General features: G+C 43.6%; 1 protein-coding gene across 1 annotated transcript in view; it reads left to right on the top strand.

The window, feature by feature from the left end:
• LOC126249661 (elongation of very long chain fatty acids protein AAEL008004-like) overlaps positions 1–14,570 on the top strand; it is a 156,162-nt gene that overhangs the window by 108,344 nt on the left and 33,248 nt on the right. Inside the window, exon 3 of the mRNA XM_049951341.1 lies at positions 12,864–13,054. Within this exon, the coding sequence (XP_049807298.1) occupies positions 12,864–13,054 (191 nt within the window). The remainder of the gene's footprint in view (positions 1–12,863; positions 13,055–14,570) is intronic.

Here is a 14,570-nt window from a genome sequence, read left to right as displayed (position 1 = left end):
GACGTAATCGCCCTGCAGACGTACACATTTTTCACAACGCTGACGCCATGATTCCATGGCAGCGGCGAAGGCTTCTTTAGGAGTCTGTTTTGACCACTGGAAAATCGCTGAGGCAATAGCAGCACGGCTGGTGAATGTGCGGCCACGGAGAGTGTCTTTCATTGTTGGAAAAAGCCAAGTGTCACTAGGAGCCAGGTCAGGTGAGTAGGGAGCATGAGGAATCACTTCAAAGTTGTTATCACGAAGAAACTGTTGCGGGTGCGTTGTCTTGGTGAAACAGCACACGCGCAGCCCTTCCCGGACGTTTTTGTTGCAGTGCAGGAAGGAATTTGTTCTTCAAAACATTTTCGTAGGATGCACCCGTTACCGTAGTGCCCTTTGGAACGCAATGGGTAAGGATTACGCCCTCGCTGTCCCAGAACATGGACACCATCATTTTTTCAGCACTGGCGGTTACCCGAAATTTTTTTGGTGGCGGTGAATCTGTGTGCTTCCATTGAGCTGACTTGCGCTTTGTTTCTGGATTGAAAAATGGCATCCACGTCTCATCCATTGTCACAGCCGACGAAAAGAAAGTCCCATTCATGCTGTCGTTGCGCGTCAACATTGCTTGGCAACATGCCACACGGGCAGCCATGTGGTCGTCCGTCAGCATTCGTGGCACCCACCTGGATGACACTTTTCGCATTTTCAGGTCGTCATGCAGGATTGTGTGCACAGAACCCACAGAAATGCCAACTCTGGAGGCGATCTGTTCAACAGTCATTCGGCGATCCCCCAAAACAATTCTCTGCACTTTCTCGATCATGTCGTCAGACCGGCTTGTGCGAGCCCGAGGTTGTTTCGGTTTGTTGTCACACGATGTTCCGCCTTCATTAAACTGTCGCACCCACGAACGCACTTTCGACACATCCATAACTCCATCACCACAAGTCTCCTTCAACTGTCGATGAATTTCAATTGGTTTCACACCACGCAAATCCAGAAAACGAATGATTGCACGCTGTTCAAGTAAGAAAAACGTCGCCATTTTAAGTAATTAAAACAGTTCTCATTCTCGCCGCTGGCGGTAAAATTCCATCTGCCGTACGGTGGCGCCATCTCTGGGACGTATTGACAATGAACGCGGCCTCATTTTAAAACAATGCGCATGTTTCTATCTCTTTCCAGTCTGGATAAAAAAAATCGGAGGCCTTAGAACTTGAATTCACCTCGTACTGTGTTTAGCTATGAATGGTGAATATGCACTGCCTCGCATGACTATCGTCAGGGAGTGTGATGGTGACCTGAGGATAGGTCCTATTCCTCCTGCGTTTGAGAGTGGGACAGATGTGTCGCTCCTGGCGTCATGTTGTTGGGAGCAGTCGGATATGGCTTCAGGTCACGGCTGGTAGTGATTGTGGCTGTTCTGATGGCATAACAGTACATCACGGACATCCTCATTTATTAGCTCTAAAGCGACAGCATCGCGGAGCCATTTTTCAACAGGACACTGTTCGTCCACTCATGGTACGTGTCCTTATGGACTTACTGTGTGATGCTGAGGTACTCCTGTGGCTAGCAAGATCCCCAGACGTGTCCCCGATAGTACATAGGTGAGGTCAGCTCGAACGTCAACTCTATCCCTGTGCCAGTATGTAGAATATCAGAGACCAGTTTCAACAGTAGAGGGGCAGATTACCTCAGTAGACGATACATCGGCTTTATGACAGCATTCCCCAGCAATTCATGGTATGCATCCAGGTCAGAGGGGCTGCCACCGTCATCTTATAAGTGGGCTCACATTGTCAGTTTCGTTGTAAATTTGACTCGATTTTGTAATCACTGAAATTACACATGAAGATAATTTCCTTCCTCCTCCCTTTCTGCGTGTTTCACTTTTTTGTCATGCATAGGATACTGGGATGGCCGAGCGAGGTGGGGCTCTCGTAAAATCCTGGACTTGTATTCGGGAGGATATTCAGGAGGATATTCGGGAGGATGGCGGTTCAAATTGACGTCCGGCGAGATTAATGCTTTCCACGATTTCCCTAAACCATTACGGCCGAATGCAGGCATGGTCCCTTTGAAGGGACACCGCCGATTTCCTTCCCTATCCTTTTCCATTGCGAGCTAGCGTCCGTCTCTAATGACATCGTTCTCAACGGGACGTTTGACTCTTATATGCCGTTAATTTTTGCTGCATCGTGTGCATACGTTCCTTGTCAAATAATACCCAACTGTAGACCTGGACGCCAGATCACCGAAGTTAAGCCCTGTCGGGCTGGGCTGGCACTTAGATGGGTGACCATCCTGTCTGCCGAGCGCTGTTGACAAGCGGGGTGCACTCAGCCCTTGTGAGGCAAACTGAGGAGCTACTTGATTGAGAAGTAGCGGCTGCGGTCTCGGAAACTGACATACGGCCGGGAGAGCGGTGTGCTGACCACATGCCCCTCCATATCCGCATTCAGTGACGCCTGTGGGCTGAGGATGACACGGCGGCCAGTCGGGACCTTTGAGCCTTTACGGCCTGTGCGGGAGGAGAGTAGACCTGGACCCTAGCAAAATAATGAACTACTGTAGTTTTCCCGAATTGTACACTCCATGAGTATGAGGGCTCTCATGTTATCCCTTAAAGTCCATCTGATGATTTCCGTGGAAATAAATATGCCTTCGTCTGAGTGGGGTCAAATCTGCATCTTAGTGGAACTCGGTTCCCAAATGTTTCCTCTGCCTTAGAAGTTGGTGATACGAGGAACTGCAGGATAATTTGAAATATATATTGATTTACTACGCAGACACAACGAAACCTTACTTGGATGCCCTTTACGCCCGCATTCAACAACTCTACTGGTCGACGTCAGAACCAACGTATTGCTGCATCAATAGCCTCCCCAACATCAACGTACTACTTCTCACGGACTGCATCCTTCACTGGGCAAAACAGATGGATGTCGGAATGTGCGAGATCTGGGCTGTAGGTGGATGAGGAAGAACGTTCCAATGAAGTTTTGTAAGCGTTGACGGGAGACGCCTCTTCCACGACTCAACGTGCTTTTTTTCACTGCCAGGTCTTCGTAGACATTCTGCCAACACCTATGAGTATCCGAAATTCTGTAGTTTTCCTCCAAAAGAAACTAAATGACAGCTCTCTGCTTGGAATTGACGTCCGAAACAGACGCCATTTTGAAGGCTACGTATAGCGCCATCACCTATTGGAACTTGATGAAGCTATTGTGGTTGAAGAGGGAATAATCCACGACGTCCCACAAAAAAATTCTGCAGTTTCTGAACCGAAATTGGCTGAGAAAAAAATTCGTTGCATTACTTATTGAACCTTCTTTTATAAGTAAAAGTCTTGTACAGTTTTCAAGGGAACCGTATACCGTTCTTCCTGCCAGTTCAGGCAATGATGATGGAGGTGGATAACAAATACCCTTTTCTCCAAAGTAGACCACAAAAGCCCAATAATATTGAGCTCTGGCGACGGTGGTGACCATGGGGAAACGTGACAATTCATTCTCGTGCACGCAAAACCAGTCCTGGACGATGCGAGCAGTGTGGACAGGGGCCCTGTCGTCTTCGAATACAGCATCACCGTTGAGGAACGAATAATGTACCATGGGATGTATCTGATCAGCGAAAACGGCCACATAATCCTTTGCAGTAATGTGATCTTTCAGCGTAACCATTGGGCTCAATGAATGCCACCTGATCAGCGAAAACGGCCACATAATCCTTTGCAGTAATGTGATCTTTCAGCGTAACCATTGGGCTCAATGAATGCCACGATATAGCTATTCAAATCATCGCCGAACCTCGGCCATATTTCACTCTTAGGATCTAACCCCCTCCCCCCAGAAGTTGTAAATAGCGTGAAACAAGATTTACCCGACTAAATGAGTTTCTTACATTACTCCCTAGTCCAGGTTTTATGGCTTCGGCATCACGTTTTCCTGTCACGGGTAATTGCTTCACCGAAGCGTGACTTTGGAATCCGAGCTCGCCCTGCAGTTTCCAACTTTTCGCTTCCTTTTGTTTTGGCGATGATAACTGTAATATCCCCCTCCTCCTTCATAATTCCACCTATTGTTCATGTAGTGTTGGCAGAAGAGCCAACACCGTGTTACTAGAGGAGGCCGAAATGCACGCGTTTTAGCTCACGCAGGCTGGCGTGAGGAGGGGAGGACTATACTGACGTGAGGTCTGGAACATGACAAGGAATTAGAATTCAGAAAGCGGACGTAATTACTTTGATACTTAACTTTAATCCAGTAATGATGAACGTCGCTCTTGACGGTACATGATTCACAATATTACCTGTTCAGAATACATTCTTCAAGATATGACTCCTAGTAACTTAATATGGCGTCGTGCTAGGTCGTAGCAAATGACGTAGCTGAAGGCTATGCTAAACTATCGTCTCTGCAAATAAGAGCGTATGTAGTCAGTGAACCCTCGCTAGCAAAGTCGGCTGTACAAATGGGGCGAGTGCTAGGGGTTCTCTCTAGACTAGACCTGCCGTGTGGCGGCGCTCGGTCTGCAATCACTGATAGTGGCGGGTCCGACATATACTAATGGACCGCAGCTGATTGAAAGGCTACCACCTAGCAAGTGTGGTGTCTGGCGGTGACACCACAGTCCACAATAAGCAAAGTCTCTTATGAAAAATTTGAGAGGAGCGAAGATTACAATAAACTTTCTAGTCTTGTTGGCTTTTCGTATAGAGGTGGCTCCAGTTCTTCTTGTCTACGGATATGATTCTTGAAGCTGAAATTCTCACAAATTTTAAGACCGTTATTGCAGAATTTTTCTTGCTACGTTAATATATTTTGCCGGCCGCGGTGGTCTAGCGGTTCTGGCGCTGCAGTCCGGAACCGCGGGACTGCTACGGTCGCTGGTTCGAATCCTGCCTCGGGCATGGGTGTGTGTGATGTCCTTAGGTTAGTTAGGTTTAAGTAGTTCTAAGTTCTAGGGGACTTATGACCTAAGATGTTGAGTCCCATAGTGCTCAGAGCCATTTGAACCATTTTTAATATATTTTGCACAGTTTAGTATATCATACAGTCTTTTGAATTTTCACATTAACAAAGCCGAAATCACATTCTTCGCCCAAAATACAAAAATACGTTAGATCACATCAGAATTATGCTTACTACTGCTTCAATCTGCGGTAATAACTATAGTCCAAATGGTTTACAGTTTTACTTGACAAATGAATTTCTATTAATTTCAATTATTATTTCATAAATGAAACCAGAAATAAACACAGTAAACGGTACTAGATTGCATAATAATAGAAATATTAAGTGTACCAAATAATTCATAATTTCAAATGTTTCTAAAAAATATAATTTTAATTACACTACTGGCCCTTAAAATTGCTACACCACGAAGATGACCTGCTACAGACGCGAAATTTAACCGACAGGACGAAGATGCTGTGATATGCAAATGATTAGCTTTTCAGAGCATTCACACAAGGTTGGCGCCGGTGGCGACACCTACAACGTGCTGACATGAGGAAAGTCTCCAACCGATTTCTCATACACAAACAGCAGTTGACCGGCGTTGCCTGGTGAAACGTTGTTGTGATGCCTCGTGTAAGGAGGGGAAATGCGTACCATCACGTTTCCGACTAGGATAAAGGTCGGATTGTAGCCTATCGCGATTGCGGTTTATCGTATCGCGACATTGCTGCTCGCGTTGGTCGAGATCCAATGACTGTTAGCAGAATATAGAATCGGTGGGTTCAGGAGGGTAATACGGAACGCCGTGCTGGATCCCAACGGCCTCGTGTCACTAGCAGTCGAGATGACAGGCATCTTATCCGCATGGCTGTAACGGATCGTGCACCCACATCTCGATCCCTGAGTCAACAGATGGGGACGTTTGAAAGACAACAACCATCTGCACGAACAGTTCGACGACGTTTGCAGGCAGCTAGGAGACCATGGCTGCCGTTACCCTTGACGCTGTAACACAGACAGGAGCGCCGGCGATGGTGTACTCAACGACGAACCTGGGTGCACGAATGGCAAAACGTGATTTTTTCGGATGAATCCAGGCTCTGTTTACAGCATCATGATGGTCGCATCCGTGTTTGGCGACATCGCGGTGAATGCTCATTGGAAGCGTGTATTTGTCATCGCCATACTGGCGTATTACCCGGCTTGATGGTATGGGGTGCCATTAGTTACACGTCTCGGTCACCTCTTGTTCGCATTGACGGCACTTTGAACAGTGGACGTTACATTTCAGATGTGTTACGACCCGTGGCTCTACCCTTCATTCGATACCTGCGAAACCCTACATTTCAGCAGGATAATGCACGACCGCATGTTGCAGGTCCTGTACAGGCCTTCCTGGATACAAAAAATGTTCGACTGCTGCCCTGGACAGCACATTATCCAGATCTCTCACCAACTGAACACGTTTGGCCAATGGGGGCTGAGCAACTGGCTCGTCACAATACGCCAGTGACTACTCCTGATGAACTGTGGTATCGTGTTGAAGCTGCATGGGCAGCTCTACCTGTACACGCAATCCATACTCTGTTTGACTCAATGCCCAGGCGTATCAAGGCCGTTATTACGGCCAGAGTTGGTTGTTCTGGGTAGTGATTTCTCAGGATCTATGCACCCAAATTGCGTGAAAATGTAATCACATGTCAGTTCTAGTATAATATATTTGTCCAATGAATACCCGTTTATCATCTGCATTTCTTCTTGGTGTAGCAATTTTAATGGCCAGTAGTGTATATATTCATATCCAGTACATACCGATAGTAACATCAAAAATAAAGTAATTCCTTTTCATAAATTTTAGCTTGAAATGTAACCTGTTGTGTATAAAATTATATGAAAGTTTTCAGAAAAGCAGCTAAGATAATGATGACCTGTCCAAAATTCAAAAAAGTATACTCGTATCGCTAACTACTGTTTAGGAAAAGTAATGCTAGAGGAGGATGTCCTGTTACACAGCGTTCGGGAGTACTATATTCCGATCTCCAGTGACTTTTGCAGCTGTCGTCCTCTTAGTTTTCGTCACTGTTCCCTTCGATGAACATTTGTCACGATCGCTCAACATACAGTTTCGTCCCCGTCGTGGCCTAGTGGATGACATTTTTCAGCTATCAATGTATGAAATAAATCTTCTATACGGTACCTCTTCAAACTCAGAAGACTTCGACTACATTGGTCACGGAATACCCCACCATACGAGCACCAACAATTTGGTAACAATCGAATTTACGTAGCTTCGACATAATGCATTCACAACTACAGGGAACACTTTTGTGACCACGACTGAAACTGGCGACGTGTTGAGGGCATTTCACAGCAGTCGGTTCATGGTAAAATACAACGGCGTAATTTGCAGGCTTGTCAAGGATCTGCATTCATGTTCAAGCATGCATTTTTCGCAGTTTCTTCACATTTTTGTCCAACTTCTACATAACCAGCAACACTTCTGAAAATGCTTCTCAAGCTTCTACGCCACATCAACATGCCACGCTTATTTAATTCCGCGTGTCTGAGAAATTCCTGTAAAATTACTTTTGTGCAATTTATGCTACCTTTTGCTTTGAGAAAGTGGTCTCTATCAGCTGGTAAGACTCCAAATGTGGAATAAAATTGCTTTGTGATTAATAGGTGTGCGGTGTCGGACAGGGGGTGAGAGAGAATGTTCCCGACGTGCTACCAGTCACGCTTGGCAAAGTTCTCCAAATGCTTAAAAAAATAGGGAAGACAGCGAACACGTGGCACTTGTAAAATAACTCCGATTACTTAGAGGGTGACCCCTGACACTCGACTCATTGAAACGTCCGTCGCAAAGCTATAGTAGTCGTAGTATAATTAACGACGGTGGTGTGACGAGGCAACAGTCACGTAGCTCCTTCAGTCAGCTTTCTCCTTCGCGTATTCTTTCCAGTTCCATAAAGAACACCGACCTCTATTTACATGCTAGACTTTTAATTATATTATCTGTACAATAAAGCTCATAATGGCCATTTGCTCTTGACATGTTATGAATATAGTACTGCGAATATGTTTTACTTAGTATTTTTTGAGATTATTAGCAGTGTTATCTATATATCAAAACGTCTACAGAAGCGAGTGTATTTCTAAGAGTCGCAGCGAAAGACTTATTACTTGATAATTGATGCTGATGTCTAATGCAACATGTGTATCTTCTAGATTTGCAGCGGTGTTCATCACTGCGATACAGATAAAGATAACGTATTATGCTGGTACAGTAAAGAATGAAAGATCGTTAACAACCAATATTTTCAGAAATTTTATGGAGATGAGAACTTTTGCGAAGAGATCTCTTACTCTGTATTGCATTCACAAACAAAGCAACATCAGACGTGAATGATACTAGCAACGTAGACATTTGCGTTCGTATATAAAGGTCTTAGTATCTGGTACTCTTCCCGATTAATAGGAAGAAGGGGTTGTGATTTTCTTTAATGTTTACGAAGACAGGCGGATTGCAAAGCAACTTGCCCCATATTTGAGCATTGATCATTCATTATGCCTTAACTTCAACCCTAATAATCGTCTGTTGATGGCATAAATATTGGTATTAATGTTTGTTAAGACTAATTTATTTCAGGATGTGTGAAGTAAAATACTATTGAACATTTAGTTTTGAAGTTCTTGCAGCAGCCATGGTTGCAGGCAATATCACGGGATTTCAGATTCATCTGTTACGTGAACAACTGTTTTTTTTTATTTTTTTTTTACCGACCTAGGTGGCGCAGTGGTTAGCACACTGGACTCGTATTCGGGAGGACGACGGTTCAATCCCGCGTCCGGCCATCCTGATTTAGGTTTTCCGTGATTTCCCTAAATCGCTCCAGACAAATGCCGGGATGGTTCCTTTGAAAGGGCACGGCCGACTTCCTTCCCCATCCTTACCTAATTCGATGAGACCGATGACCTCGCTGTTCGGTCTCTTCCCCCAAACAACCCAAACCCCAACTGTTTTTTATGTAATCCCAAACATGTTTCAGCGCTTTGAATAACATCATGATTTACTGCCCAGAGCTACTGCCTAATTATCTTTATTGAACTACCAGATTCAGTCTATGGATCATCAGATTCATTTATAACATCGTACTACGCGATATAAAATCTATATCGCCAGATAATAAAACCAATGAATTCGTCACTGTGGTCGCAGAATAATACAAATTACCTCGTGAGTCATAAAACACGCCAAGCAGTGCACTCATTCATACTGTGTCAACAGTCAGTATTAACGCTACGAAACGAGACATTCCACGTATTGCCGACTGATCAGTTGATTACTGTTTACCGGCGCTAAAGCTGACCTTGACATACCATGAATGAGTGCACTGTCTAGCAAATTTTGTGATCGACACTGTAACTTATATTATCATCTGGCACCAATGATGATTTCATTTATTTTATTATCTGACGCAGTTGATTTTATATCGTGTAATATTATGATGTAAATGTTTGTATGAATCTAATGATGGTCTGTGGACCGAAACTGGTTGTTGAATGACGAAATTTTATCATCAGCTCTTGGTGGTATATCAAGACGCTCTTCAGATATTTACGAGCTGTGGGGTACCACCTTCCGAAAATATGTGTTTCAGTTCCTACGTGTCATCGTCAGTTACTATTCATTTTCGGTTCTGTAAAATGTAAACATGTTGTAAGTACTAATTATTGTAAGGAAATTTGGCCATAAAACGGTTTTTATTTGAGGGAAAGTAAAAAACAGATTTTATACCAAACTAATATGAGAACAAGTTAAAATTAACAGGAACTGGATACAGACCAGCAACATAAACACTATGTTTGGTAAATACAAAAAGCTAAACTTACGTGTGAGGTTCTGCAGCAACATAACTTTGTGAGTATTTCAAAAACAGATGCAAATACAGAAAAGAACGGATATTTCGAAACTAACTGTAAGTAATCGCAAAGTATAGTTGCGAAATATTTTCGGACAATAAAATTACGTTTATAGATTTTTTAACTCGACAATCAAATTTGCACTAACACAATTTGACTGCAGATGACAAGCTAATGTAAAGTGCGAGGGGCATTCAATAAGTAATGCAATACATTATTTTCTGGAAACAAGCTGATTTTATTCTCGTTTCTAAAAAATCATACTATTCCCAAATCTTCGTTCAATGGGACGGTCATACGCCACCTTACAGGCATGCGTGATACCACTCTACTGGCCGACGCTAGAGCCAACATCTTGTTGCATCAATAACCTCCCGATCATCCACGCACTGATTGATTCCCGCAGTGTGCATCCTTCATTGGGCCAAACAGATGGAAGACGGAAAGTGCGATATCCGGGCTGTAGGCTAGATGACGAAGAACAGCCCAATGATGTTTTGTGATCTTCTTTCGGGTGCGCAGACTTTTGTGAGGCCTTACGTTGTCGTGGAGAAGAAGTTTGTTTGCATTTTTGTGGCGATGAACATGCTGAAGTCGTTTCTTAAGTATCCTGAGGGTAGCCACAATGCACTCAGAGTTGATCGGTGCGCCAAGAGGGAGGATATCAAACAAAGAAAACCTTTCAATATCCAACAGAGACGTCCAGTTGAGCAGCGGGGTGTTTGTGATCTGTCGATCACCACGAATCAGAATGTTCACATGTTCCAACATTGCACGAGTGACAGCTGTGTGCGGCCGGCCAGCAGGAGGGAGATCGGACGGCTTTGCGCGACCTTGTTGCGATGATGACAGAAGCCTTGCTCAACGACTCACCGTGCTTTTGTCCACTAGCAGATCTCCGTAGACATTTCGCAAGTGCCTATGAATATCCGCCAAAAGAAACTCAATGACAGCCCTCTGCGTGGAACGCAACTCTCTTACAGCGCCATTTTGCAGGCTACGTATAGTGCCACCACCTATCGGAACTTCATGAAAGCGTAGGGGCTGAAGCGGGAATATTCCAAGATGTCCCACAACAAATTCCCTATTTTTTCAACCGACACTGGCCGAGAAACAAAATGTGTTGCATTACTTTTTGAACGGCTCTCGTAATGATAGCAGCAGACAAAAACTGTTTTTAGGCATAATGTCGAGACAAGTAAATATTACTTAAAACAAGTTTACATTTTACAGAACTGAATAAAGATAAGCTATTGAAAAAATTGGAAATTTGTGGTAAGGTCTTACGGGACCAAACTGATGAGATCATCGGTCCCTAAGCTTACATTTTACTTAACTAACTAAGGACACCCCCCCCCCCCACACACACACACACACCACAGGGAGGACTCGATCCTTCGATGGAGGAAGCCGCACGGACCTTGAAAACACGTCTCAGACCGCGTGGCTACGCCGCGCGCCTAATTTCCTATTGATGATGGCACACATGTGCTGAAACATTTATGGTTTATGTATAAAGAAAAAAACAGTGCCTGCATAACAGGCGAACCTGAAATACAGTAAGTGTAATACTGGTTCAGAGTAAGGATCTGATTATTTCCCTTACCATATTGCCATGTGGATTTGATACCCCTAGAACAAAAATCAGCAGGGATAGAAATCCCCCCAGAATAACGTACCGCTGTTGTTGGAGGTGGTCTTTTCATTCCTTTCTTCCCTCTTGATTTCCCTTTAGTTTTCTTGTTTAATCATCATCACCGCTTAGCCCGTTAATTTTTGTGCGATATTCAAGATACTGAATTCTACACAGACCACTGTTGCAGCGTTTGCAGCATTATCGTCATTCGTTTTTCATTGTTTCATTGCTAGTCAGAATATACTATCTACTCTTTCGTTGCGTTGGCTCTCTTGGAATAACGAGAGTACCTCCATCAAGAAGCAGAAAATAAGAAATAAGAGTCACCATACTACGGAAAAGGTCTTGTGAAAGTGTTGTTCAACAGAGTCCAGTCTGAATCTCCCCATGATTTTCTTTCGTGCATTTCCTACCTCTTATCACTTTAGTGGCCTCAAATCGATTCATTCTCCTCCTCTTCCTCCTCTTCCACCTCCTCCTCCTCCTCCTCCACCTCCTCCTCCATTCCCCTTCCCCAACTAGCTAGCTGTTTTCCCCTTTTCTCTTGCCTTTCTCACGATTTTCACCTATCACAAAACTGCATCCCCACGGGAACAGCTTGTAAGACACTAACTCCCATTATCGTAGCCTATTTAGCCCACTGGACTGACTGGAAGCAGATTTTAGGCGATTTCTCGACAAGAATGAAGAGAATTCTGGTTAAATCAAAATGTTTCACCTCAGGTACACACTATACAAAAACTTAAATCAGTAAAGCCATATCGAACAAAGAATGTACGTGCAGACGCGCTTAGTGCACAAGCATTTGCTGTAGGTCCTGTACGTTAACATAACGGAACTGCGACTAGTAAGATGTGTGCCACAACGGATCGTACAACCGAGTAGTTACCAAGAAGAAAGAGATCAGCTGCTCAGTACCTCTAAAATACGAAGTTAGATCACTTAGATGAGGACGAAAGCTCTTAGACTAAGGATGTTCAGTAAAGGTATACAAATCTTATCTGGATACTCCCGTGCTAAGAAACACCAATACTTCACGGTAAATGATAACAGCCAAACAGTTGCAGGATAAAGATTCATTAAAATTCTTGACCACGGTTTAGATGTATCTAAATATACCTTCATCAGAAGTAAAATACACTAAAATCACATCCTGCAGTGGATACACCGAAACCGTGGTCAAGAATTTTAATAAATCTTTATCCTGCAACTGTTTGGCTGTTATCATTTACCGTGAAGAATTTCAACAGTTGCTGTTTCAGCCATGTTTAAAATCTTGAAACACCAATACTATTAAATTTTGTATTTACGTATAAGGTATTGTGACAATGTTTAACGAGGGTGTTTTGTTTCAGACCCGAGAACAAAAGACTGGTTCCTGGTGACGAGCCCCGCGCCTCTCATCACGCTGTTGGTCTCCTATCTGTACTTCGTGACTTCTGTTGGCCCGCGATTCATGAGGGACAGGAAGCCCTACGATCTGAAAGCCCTGCTGATGGTCTACAACTTTGCTCAAGTTATAATCAGCACGTGGCTGGTGTGGGAGGTGAGTCAACTTCTGTAATTACAGCCGCAGCCTAACAAGCCAGTTTGGCTCCACTAACCTTCTGCAGCTGGCGGATGCGTTGCGCGACTGCTGCTCCTCGGCATTATTTCAACTGTGCCGCTCCATAGTTTTGTGCAGCACGAATTTCAAACAATGTAACTGACATCCAGTCTCATTAAATTGAACCATACTTCGCAGTTGTATCTGGAGGATGTTGGTACGAATGTAGCACTATTATCCAATCACTAAGAACCACCTAGTGGGAAATGTCATTCCTGAGCACTTGCGAATGTGTTATTACAAATCATTGACGACACAAACAAATCTTTAATTATTTGACCGAAGACAGTAATCGTACACGATAGAAACTTCTAGCACGTCTAGTGTAACAGTGCTCCATAAAAATGTTAGACCCGATTATAAAGTTACGGGAAAATATTTCGACTAGAATTAGCACCAACTGCATTTAAAGACATGGGATTTAAGCAAGCAATGTAACGAGCTGGCATTAGAAGTAGGTATAGCGGAATGAATCAGTCTGAAGTTCTAAACTAGATAATGGAACGAACTAGTGAATATAAATTAGCACTTCTTGAGAAAGACATTTATTCGAGTGTTGTTAGTATAATGAATAATACACGTATATTCGTCGGTATCAAATCTTGTATAAGATTCCATCAGACAACTCAAATTGGCTCTGAGCACTATGGGATTTAACACCTGTGGTCATCAGTCCCCTAGAACTTAGAACTACTTAAACCTAACTAACCTAAGGACATCACACACATCCATGCCCGAGGCAGGGTTCGAACCTGTGACCGTAGCGATCACGCGGTTCCAGACTGAAGCGCCTAGAACCGCACGGCCACACCGGCCGGCTCCATCAATTAGAAATTAGAATTGAAAGAGGTGTATGGAGAAAAGAGTCAAAAAAACTATTGTCAGCTAGAGAACCTTTTCTGACTCCTGAACTGGGAGAAAGAAGACAGATTACGTCTGAATCGAAAATACGTGAACCACTTTCGTTTTGTTGATATAAAATTTGCCTCAGTTCAGCAACTAATGGAAGTACATGAGAGAGCAGTTTTGAACGTAGGAGAAAAATTGATTACAAGAATGAATGATCAACTCACCTAAAATGGTACACATCAATAATCAGTTTTAGAAGCAGTCAACGGTATGATGAACTGCAAAATAATTTTAAAAAATGAAAATGACCTGGGATTCTCGTGGCAAACTTGATGTGGTTTTCGTAAGTATTGAATTCGAAGGCATGTGAAAATACCAAGATGTTGGGTCATACTGGCGCGAACTGTGCAGCATACGATGTGACATAGCTGTTAGTGTCGTTGGCTAGCCTGCTATGGGTCACCACTTCAGTCTCGACGGCCCGCAGTTATTTGTCATTTAATATTTAACATTTCTGGAAAGTTCTCGAAATTCCTTGCGTTTGTAATGTATGTACAGTATTGAATATTCGATGCCTGTATAAATAGCTACACTCTCCATCCAGGAA

The sequence above is a fragment of the Schistocerca nitens genome, chromosome 3, assembly GCF_023898315.1.
Source record: "Schistocerca nitens isolate TAMUIC-IGC-003100 chromosome 3, iqSchNite1.1, whole genome shotgun sequence".
Lineage (NCBI taxonomy): Eukaryota > Metazoa > Arthropoda > Insecta > Orthoptera > Acrididae > Schistocerca > Schistocerca nitens.
This window is presented reverse-complemented; position numbering and strand designations above follow the sequence as displayed.